The sequence below is a fragment of the Microcaecilia unicolor genome, chromosome 6 (assembly GCF_901765095.1).
Source record: "Microcaecilia unicolor chromosome 6, aMicUni1.1, whole genome shotgun sequence".
Lineage (NCBI taxonomy): Eukaryota > Metazoa > Chordata > Amphibia > Gymnophiona > Siphonopidae > Microcaecilia > Microcaecilia unicolor.
In genome coordinates, this window is record NC_044036.1 from 320,319,713 (window position 1) to 320,329,556 (window position 9,844).

Genomic DNA, 9,844 nt, shown 5'->3' on the forward strand with positions numbered 1-9,844 from the left:
TTTCTGCTGTGAGACACAAGGAGAGAGCAAGGCCAGCCACATTCCTGAACCTGTTCTCAGGGCCGCCGAGAGACTGGGCCGGGCCCGTGGCAAGGCTGCCCCCCCCCCCCCGAGGTTGTCATCGTCGCCCCCCCTTCACCCACCCCCTCCGTCCATCACCGGGCCGGGCCCCCCTGATTCAAATCATAGCACCTCACCTCGACATCACTCAGTGTGAAAGAAGCGCAGCAGCGGCAGTTTGCAGATCGCCTCCCTTCGGGCCTTCCCTTCCTGTGTCCCGCCCTCGCGCAAGTTACGTCAGACGAGGGCGGGACACAGGGAGGGAAGGCCCGAAGGGAGGCGATCTACAGACTGCCGCTGCTGCGCTTCTTTCACACGGAGCGAGGTCGAGGTGAGGCGCTATGATTTAAATTCAGGGGGGCCCGGCCCGGTGGTGGACGGAGGGGGGCGGGTGGAAGGGACTTCGGCGCCGGGCCCCCCTTGGAGGCCCAGGCCCGGGGAATTTTGTCCCCCCTGCCTCCCCCCCTCAGCAGCCCTGCCTGTTGTATACGTTCAAATAGCAGATACCATCCAACTGTGATTGGTCAGAGATACCATGTGACTAGCATTCAGCATTCCGCCAGATTTTACCAGGCATCATGCTCTATCTTCTATACTGTATGGATTTTATATGGCTAGGCTGGATCAAAAAAGAGGCACTGAGGGGGTCATTTACTAAGGTACGCTCACGTTTTTAGCGCGCACTAAAATTGGGCGCACGCTAAACAGCAACGCCCATAGAAATGCATAGGCGTCTCTAACGTTTAGCGCACGCCTATTTTTAGCGCGCTAAAAACGTGAGCGTGCCTTAGTAAAAGACCCCCTGAGTGTCTTGCAGCAATAGAGCTAAGGCAGTGGCGTTCCTGGGGGGGGGGGCTGGCACCCGGGGCGGATCGCTGATGCGCCCCTCCCCCACCCCCGGGTGCAGCACCCCCCCCCCCCCCGGTGAAAGGACACCCCTGCGAAGGAACCCCTCCCCTGCCGGGTGCACGCCGCCGGGGGGGTGCCGCGCGTGCCTGTCCTCCGTTGTTCCATGCTTCTTCTCTGCCCCAGAACAGGAAGTAACCTGTTCCGGGGCAGAGAAGAAGCATGGAACAATGGAAGACAGGCGCACGTGGCACCTCCCCGGCGGCGTGCACCCAGGGCGGACCGCACCCACTGCCCCCCCTAGGAACGCCACTGAGCTAAGGAACACCAAAGCAGACACTGTAAAGTCCAAAAGGTCTTTATTCAAACAATCCCGACCTCTTCGCCATGGCGAAGAGGTCGGGATTGTTTGAATAAAGACCTTTTGGACTTTACAGTGTCTGCTTTGGTGTTTCTTGTTGTTATATGGCAAGGGACAGCGTTCAAAGCAATTTACCTGGTCCAAAAGAACATTACCTGTATTAATCAGTCATCTAAAAATTGCTGGGACCAAGAGTCTGCAGCAGATATGTGGGTGGACGTTCAAATCTGTTTGTACTTTTCAAGCAAACTCCTTCCCCTGCACAATGTATGTGAAGGTGACGTTACTACTCTGCATCTGCTGTGAGTTTCAAAGCAAAAGTAAGAGTAAACTCTTCGCTCTGAAGATGGATGCAAAGCCCAGGTGTAAAAGGTACGACTGGTTTTTGAGTGGAAACAGTCTGAAAATTTCCCTCATAATTTTATGGTATCCATATCGAGGGACTAATAAATCAGTCATTTATATCAATAAAAAAAACCTGATATATACTTATTCATAATCCAATAATCATCATGTTTGTATCAATGAAACATATTCATACAAAACGTTGCAAATACAATAAATCAACTTTACAAATACACAGTGGCGTAGCAAGGGCGGGGCGATGGGGACGGTCCGCCCCGGGTGTCATCGGGTGGGGGGGTGCTCCGCTCCCGCTGCTCCGCCTTAAAAATTTTTTTTTCCGAAGCGCCGGAGAGTGGCAGGCAGCGCGCCTCGCGTCTGCCCTGCTAGTAAAGAAGATCTCGCTGACGTCGTCGCCCTTCCCACATTGAGTCCCGCCCCCCTCTGAGGCAACTTCCTATTACCGCGAGGGCGGGCAGGACTCAGTGTGGGAAGGACGACGACGTCGACAAGATCTTCTTTACTAACTCAGAGGGGTGCTTAAAGGGGATTAGGGAGGGTGGGGAGCTCAGAGAGGGGAGAAGGGGATTAGGGGATTAGGGAAGGGTGGGGGAGCTCAGAGAGGGGAGAAGGGGATTGGGGAAGGGTGGGGGAGCTCAGAGGGGTGCTTAAAGGGGATTAGGGAGGGTGGGGAGCTCAGAGAGGGGAGAAGGGGATTGGGGAAGGGTGGGGGAGCTCAGAGGGGTGCTTAAAGGGGATTAGGGAGGGTGGGGAGCTCAGAGAGGGGAGAAGGGGATTGGGGAAGGGTGGGGGAGCTCAGAGGGGTGCTTAAAGGGGATTAGGGAGGGTGGGGGAGCTCAGAGAGGGGAGAAGGGGATTGGGGAAGGGTGGGGGAGCTCAGAGGGGTGCTTAAAGGGGATTAGGGAGGGTGGGGAGCTCAGAGAGGGGAGAAGGGGATTAGGGGATTAGGGAAGGGTGGGGGAGCTCAGAGGGGAAGTGTATGCAAATTTCTCTCTTGCATTTTCATTGTGAGTATCCTGAAAATCTGACTGGTCAGGCACGTCCCGAGGACAGGATTGAGAACCCCTGACTTAAGTGCTTCAGGGTCAGATTGATTAATGTTGTCTTTCACAGGAGAAATACATATGTTGGCCTTTTTCAGTTCGGGCATCTGCTGAATGTAGTGTCATTAATTAGTTTGTGATTTCTCCCCTTCTCCTGTATATTCCAGATCTCCCATTTCAAGATACCACGTTACATAGTTTTTATGAAAGAATTTCCTCTCACTGTCTCTGGCAAGGTGAGTCTGCAACCAGGGTGTGATTTGGTAAGTGGGAATCAGCAGGGCAAAGTGAGAAATAATTTTCAATACAATAGGCCAGGGGTTCCCAAACCTGGCCTTGAGGGGAGGTGGGAGGTGTGGGGGGGGGGGGGGGGGGGGGGGGGGGAGGGTCACCTGCTAGTCAGGTTTTCAGGCTATCCAGCATATATCAAACATTGATCTAAACTTCAGATACACAATTTCAAATATACAGTTATTTTATTCCTACATCACAACTTCTCTTACAAAAACATAAAACCAAACTAAGTGTCCCTCAGAACCCCCAGAGTGTACTAATTAATCAATTCCTATCTTCCCAGTTCCATAGTTCATTAATGTTGGCAAAAGAGTATCTTGCATAAACACGATTTCTTCACTTCCAGTAAGGCTGTGTAGAATTTCCAAAACTTCGCAGTACCCTTCTCAAGGAAGATCCACTGTCACATACAAACACTCCTAACAGGGTCTGCAGGGTTTGCTACAAAGGTTTAAAACTTCAGTGATAAATTCTCTATTCCCTCTCACTCGTATGCAAAACGCAATATGAGCCTGGTCTCTACATTACCCATGTTTCAAATGTTTCCTCAGGAGACCAGAACTGTCTGCATTAGCTGGGTGTCAACCCACAGAGGGTTCCACGATGGCATCTCTATGTAATAACTATGAGAGAGATCTGCATTGCAGTGAAGGCAGTGCATGCAAATCTCCCTCATGAATATTCGTTGCGGATATCCTGAAAACCTGAGGCCTGGGGAGCTCCCAGGACAGGTACTGGAACCACTGCTTGAGTAGGCTGTAGTTTTGTTTATTGTTTTTTTTTTTTTTCAATGTCCCTCTTCTCTGTTTGTATTTGCCTTATGGTTGGTGCAGTGGCCTGAGAACCAGGGGAACTAAGTTCAATTCCCACTGCAACTCCTTGCGACTCTGGGCAAGTCACTTAACCCTCCATTGCCCCAGGTACAAAATAAGTACCTGAATATAATATGTAAACCACTTTGAATGTTTTTGTGGTATATCAAGCCCCATTTCCCTTTCGCTATTTGAGATTCTACATGGAATGTTGAAACTATTTGTAGATTCTACATGGAATGTTGCTACTATATGAGATTTTACATGGAATGTTGCTATTCCACTAGCAACATTCCATGTAGAAGCCTGTCCTTGCAGATCAGCAACGCGGCCGTGCAGGCTTCTGTTTCTGTGAGTCTGACGTCCTGCACATACTGAGAGGCTGATGCAGAAAGCCATGCAGCTCAGCATGCGGCTTCTACCATGAAATTAATGATAACAATATTTCACGGCTATGCAGTAAACAATAATCATGCAGATTACTGCTGAATTAAAAACACGGCAGCACTCTGTAGCTCATTACTGAATGTCCGCTTTCCTATCAGTGCTTGAGCAGTGATTGCCTCATGCACTGACAGGAAAGGTGACATGTAAAAAAAAAACCAAACTGCAGGGTCTGCGTTCTGATCCAGCTTTCTGCACTGGTCCAGGTAATCCCTGGTAATCTAGCACCCCCCCCTTCCCTCTCCCTAACCGGTTCAAGCCCCTCCCTACCCCCAACATTAAAATAAAAATTCCTACTAGTCTGATCTGAACCCCCCCCCCTCCCCCGGAGATCTGATGGCACCCCTGAATGGTATCAGTCTGCCAAATAAGAGAGTTTCCACCCAGGCTAAAAAAAATTCCCTTATTTGGCAAACTGACCCTGCTCCATGAATCCCAGGATGCATCATTCAAGGTTAGGCACTGCCATTTTCCAAGATGGCTTTGCTCCTGCCTCTTTTTCAGTCCTGGGGAAGGGAAGGCAGAGGATGGAGTCCGGGGGTGCCACTAGACACCAAGGAATTTTTTTTTAAGTAATAAGGAGAGAGGGAGGGGGATTGGATTGGGGGGGGGCTGCCCTAGACACAAGAGTTGCCAGGGCTGATGCAGAAAGTCATGTTGGGGGCAGGGTTGGGGGGTCTCATTAACTTTCTATGTTACTTCAGACCTGGCGGTTGATTACTGGCATAGTGCTTATGAGGTGGGACATCAGCACAGAGCAGTGCATTGCTGTAGGTTAAGTACATAAGTATTGCCATACTGGGAAAGACCAAAGGTCCATCGAGCCCAGCATCCTGTTTCCAACAGTGGCCAATCCAGGTCACAAATACCCGGCAAGATCCCAAAAATGTACAAAACATTTTATACTGCTTATCCCAGAAATAGTGGATTTTCCCCAAGTCCATTTAATAACAGTCTATGGACTTTTCCTTTAGGAAGCCGTCCAAGCCTTTTTTAAACTCCGCTAAGCTAACCGCCTCTTACCATAAATTTAATATGTGCTGATGTCTATAGCACCAGTTAACTTAATAACTGAAACCCTTTTGACATCCAGTGGTCAGTATAGAGCATGTGAACTGCTCGTTAACTGCACACTTTTGCCTGTGGTGGCTTTCTGCATCAGCCCCTGAGTTAGGAGTTGGGAACTGAAGATGCAAAAAAAACCCCAGCCAGTACTTTCCTTTTAACCCAGAAATGGTAGGTGACAGGCTGTTAAGCGCTTGAATCGTAAAACCTGTGCGACATTTTTTTTTTAATCTTAAACTCACAGATTTTCTTTTCCTTTCTGGCCCTGATTCTTAGATTCAGAAATTCAAACTGCAGGAGATTATATACAAACAGCTACAGCTCTGATCCAAGCCTGGAGGAACAAGGAGACTGACAAATCCAGCACAAACAACTCCCCCACCACCGCTGCTGCCTCACCCTACTACCCAGCTTTCCATCTACGACCCTTAGGAATCTGGATATTTTCTGTGGACACCATTATTGCCTAACTCTCTAACGAGTCCTACCTCTTAACACCTAAGCCTTAAATATTCATTCTTTCAAAGAAACAAAAAGTTGCAATTTATATATGAGGTGTATTTTCAAAGCGCTTAGACTTACAAAGTTATATAGTAATCTATGGAACTTTGTAAGTCTAAGTGCTTTGAAAATGAGCCCCTAACTTGTGGCACGATTGCATGTTTCCCCCTCCGTCACTGTCCCCTGCCTCACGACTGTAAACTTAACGAAGGGCTGGTCAAGGGTGGCAGCAATAACATAGGTTTGGAAAGACGGGCCATCAGCACCCACCCAAGTGTGTCCCTTCCTGACTTCCATACAAGAGGTGGGGCTTGGGAGAAGAATGAATTCTGAGCACCCCGCCTCCCTTTGCAGTCCTCTGGTGCTGCCCTGGATTTACTCCTCTTTGAGTAAGTTTCTGTCTATGGAACAGGGTAGAGGAGAGGAAAGGGGTTTGTTGGGGGCTGCTGTCAGCAGCAGGGCCACCGAGGGGGGGCAGGAGGGACAAAATTCCCCAGGCCTTCAAGGGGGGCCCGGCGCCACAGTCCCACTCGCCCTCCGTCATCGACTGTCTGCCACCGGGCCGGGCTCCCTGCATTGAAATCACAGCGCCTCTCACCTCCGTGTGAAAGTGCTGCAGGCAGCAGCAGATCGCCTCCCTTCAGGCCTCCTTCCTTCCCTGTGTCCCGGCCTCCCAGAAGTTACGTCAGACGAGGGCGGGACGCAGGGAGGGAAGGAGGCCCGAAGGGAGGCGATCTGCTGCTGCCTGCAGCGCTTTCACACGGAGGTGAGAGTCGCTGTGATTTCAATACAGGGGGCCCGGCCTGGTGGCGGACGGAGGGGGGAGCGGCGGCGGCAATGACCTGGGGGGGGCGGCCTTGCCCCGGGCCCGGCCCAGTCTCTCGGCGGCCCTGGTCAGCAGCAGTCATCACCTATAGAGATCTTGGGCTTTCTGTGGCTCCTGCTTTTTGAGTGTTTGACTGACTACATCTTTGCAAATGAGCATGTGTCCAGGAAAAGAGTGGGGCTGAGGCTGATCCAACCTTTTACTTCACGCTGTATCGGCAACTGGGTGCATGACAAATGGGGCAGAGGTTTGTTTGGCCTCTGTTACAGCCAGACAGACAAATACAGCCTTGATAAGACACGCTTGATTGTTTGGGGTTCTTTTTGCACAACAGGCTTAAACCGACCTGTTTGATCCTTAAGATGCAGTTTTCTGCATCCTTTTTACAGGGCCGCCGAGAGGGGGGGGGGGCAGGGGGGACAAAATTCCCCGGGCCCAGGCCTCCGCTGCCGCAGCCCGCCCACCCTCCGTCGCTCCCTGGCATTGAACTTAAGCGCCTCACCTTCGAAAGCGCAGCAAGCAGTGGCAGACCACTCCTTCCTTCCGTGTCCCGCCCTCGCCTGACGTAACTTCCGTGAGGGCGGCACACAGAAGGAAGGAGTGGTCTGCCGCTGCTTGCTGCGCTTTCGAAGGTGCGGCGCTTAAGGTCAGTGCAGAGGGCCCGGGGGTGGAAAGAGGGCCCGGTGGGGGGGCCCGGGGGCGGCCTTGTCCCGGGCCTGGCCCAGTCTCTCGGCGGCCCTGCCTTTTTACCTATGTCTGCTGGTAAACAGAACCAAAAACAAGATCTTCACATTTATTTATAGGCCAAAGTTCAATCAAACATATAAACGGCGAGTGACCGTACTCACTCGCAAATGCGCAGTAGAGACTTCCCTCTCTGCCCCGCCCCCGCTTCAATACGTGATGATGGGGGCGGGACAGAGAGGGAAGTCTCTACTGGCATGCTGCAGACGTCGGAACTGCTCCCCCTCCTCCCTCCCCCGGAGTCGCCGCCGCCCCTCCACCCGGCCCGAGCAGCACTGTAAACTTACATCAGCACGCAGCAGCAGGCACATCAGCAAAGCTGCCGTCGGGCTTCCTTCTCTGCCTTTGTCCCGCCCTCGCTGACGTTACGTCACACGAGGGCAGGACACAGGCAGAGAAGGAAGCCCGCCCCGACGGCAGCTTTGCTGATGTGCCTGCTGCGTGCTGATGTAAGTTTACAGTGCTGCTCGGGCCGGGTGGAGGGGCGGCGGCGGCGACTCCGGGGGGGGGGCTCGGAACCCCCCCCCTATTCCAAAAGTAGCCCGTTTTCACAGGCTCAACGGCTAGTGTGTTATAAAGCATCTCCTGGTTATTTAGCTAATTCATCTCCTCCCTCTGTTTATGAACACTTAGTCCAGCGTCCTAGTCTTAAGAATCAGATTTAGACCTTTAATTCAGAAGTTTATTAAGGGTTCTCTGATAGCTGGGAAAAAGATGCTTATCGAGTCAGATGAGTCGACGCCATTGTTCCAACATGCCCCAAAGTTTTGGGGATTTGGAGTCCACCAGGGTAATCGAGTGACCTGGGTCCTAAAATGCAGGCCGAGGCTGTCCTTGTGGTTAAGCCATTGAAGTGTTGGACTGATAAGCTGCTGTAACTGGGGAAAGGAATAACACATCTCTTGCAGGAAAGACAGCAGATTGCGTGTAAGTGGATGTGGAGGCTCATTTTCAAAGCACTTAGACTTACAAAGTTTCATAGGTTACCATGGAGATCATTTTCAAAAGAGAAAAGCATCCAAAAAGTGGCATAAAATCCGCACCTGGACGTTTTTCTCACAGAAATGGCCAGATTGGTATTTTCAAAACCAATTTTTAGACTTTTTTCCTATGAAGTCCATCAGAAGTGCATTCAAATCACAAGGGGGCGTGTCGGGGGCATGCTAAGGGTGGGATCTGGGTGTTCCTAACATTTGGACAGGACGGTGCCCCGCCGCGCCATGCTTACCTCGCACTCCCGCGTCCCAACTGCCCGCCCTCTTCTCCCCCCCCAAGATCCCTTTTAAATTTACCTCCGTCCGGCAGCGAAGGCGCGCCACAGCGTCAGTGAAGGAGGCGGCGCTCCCGACGTCTCTACTAGTCTTCCCCCTTCGCTCAGAGTTCCGCCTTCTTCTGACGTCAAGGAAATGACATCAGAAGAAGGCGGGACATTGAGCGAAGGGAAGACTAGTAGAGACGTCGGGAGCACCGCCTCCTTCACTGACGCTGTGGCGCGCCTTCGCTGCCGGACGGAGGTAAATTTAAAAGGGATCTTGGGGGGGGGAGAAGAGGGCGGGCAGTTGGGACATGGGAGCGGGAGGGCAGCGATCATTTTCACAGAGGGGAGGGGGGCGCGCACGTGCGCCAACTGTTCGTCTGCGGGGGGGGGGGGGGGCGCCAACTGATCTCCTGCAGGGGGGCGCCACAGACTGAGACGTTTTGAGCTAGACCTGTTTTTTATAATGAATAAGGCACAAAAGGGTGCCCTAAATAACCAGAAGACCACTGCAGGGCAGGGGCGTATCTGCGTGGGGCCTCAGGGGCCTGGGCCCCCGCAGATTTCGCCCTGGACCCCCCTACCGCTGCCAACCCTCCCCCTCCGTTGCTCGCCTACCTTCGCTGGCGGGGGACCCCAACCCCCGCCAGCCGAGGTCCGCGTCCTCCTGCCGCTGCCGGCTGCCTTTGGTCCTTTAATTCTTCCATTGAAGCTGGCGCCGACGAAAGTTTCTTTTGAGTCTGACGTCGCTGCACGTTGTTTGTGCAGGACGTCAGACTCAGAAATTGTTTCTGAGTCTGACGTCCTGCACGTACAACGTGCAACGTGCAGCGACGTCAGATTCAAAAGAAACTTTTTCGTCGGCGCCAGCTTCAATGGAAGAATGAAAGGACCAAAGGCAGCCGGCAGCGGCAGGAGGACGCGGACCTCGGCTGGCGGGGGTTGGGGTCCCCCGCCAGCGAAGGTAGGCGAGCAACGGAGGGGGAGGGTTAGCAATGGCAGCGGCTGGGGGGAGGGGGATCGGCAATGGCGGCGGCGGCGGCGGCGGCGGGGGGGGGGGCTATAATGTGCCCCCCCTCTCTGGCCCTGGCCCCCCCTACCGCCGCAGTTCAGATACGCCCCTGCTGCAGGGAATTGGGGTGACCCCCCCAATACCCCCCAGTGATCACTGAACACCTCCTACCCCCCACAAATGTGAATACAAATATGATTTAGCAGGCCTCTATTACA

General features: G+C 52.7%; 1 protein-coding gene across 1 annotated transcript in view; it reads left to right on the forward strand.

Moving 5' to 3' along the window:
* The window catches only part of ACSF2 (acyl-CoA synthetase family member 2), a 138,294-nt gene extending 132,057 nt beyond the window's left edge, over window positions 1–6,237 (forward strand). The window contains exons 15-16 of the mRNA XM_030208351.1: window positions 2,841–2,909; window positions 5,565–6,237. Coding sequence (XP_030064211.1) covers window positions 2,841–2,909; window positions 5,565–5,615 — 120 coding nt within the window. The 3' untranslated portion in view covers window positions 5,616–6,237. The remainder of the gene's footprint in view (window positions 1–2,840; window positions 2,910–5,564) is intronic.
* The last annotated feature ends 3,607 nt before the right edge of the window (window positions 6,238–9,844 follow it).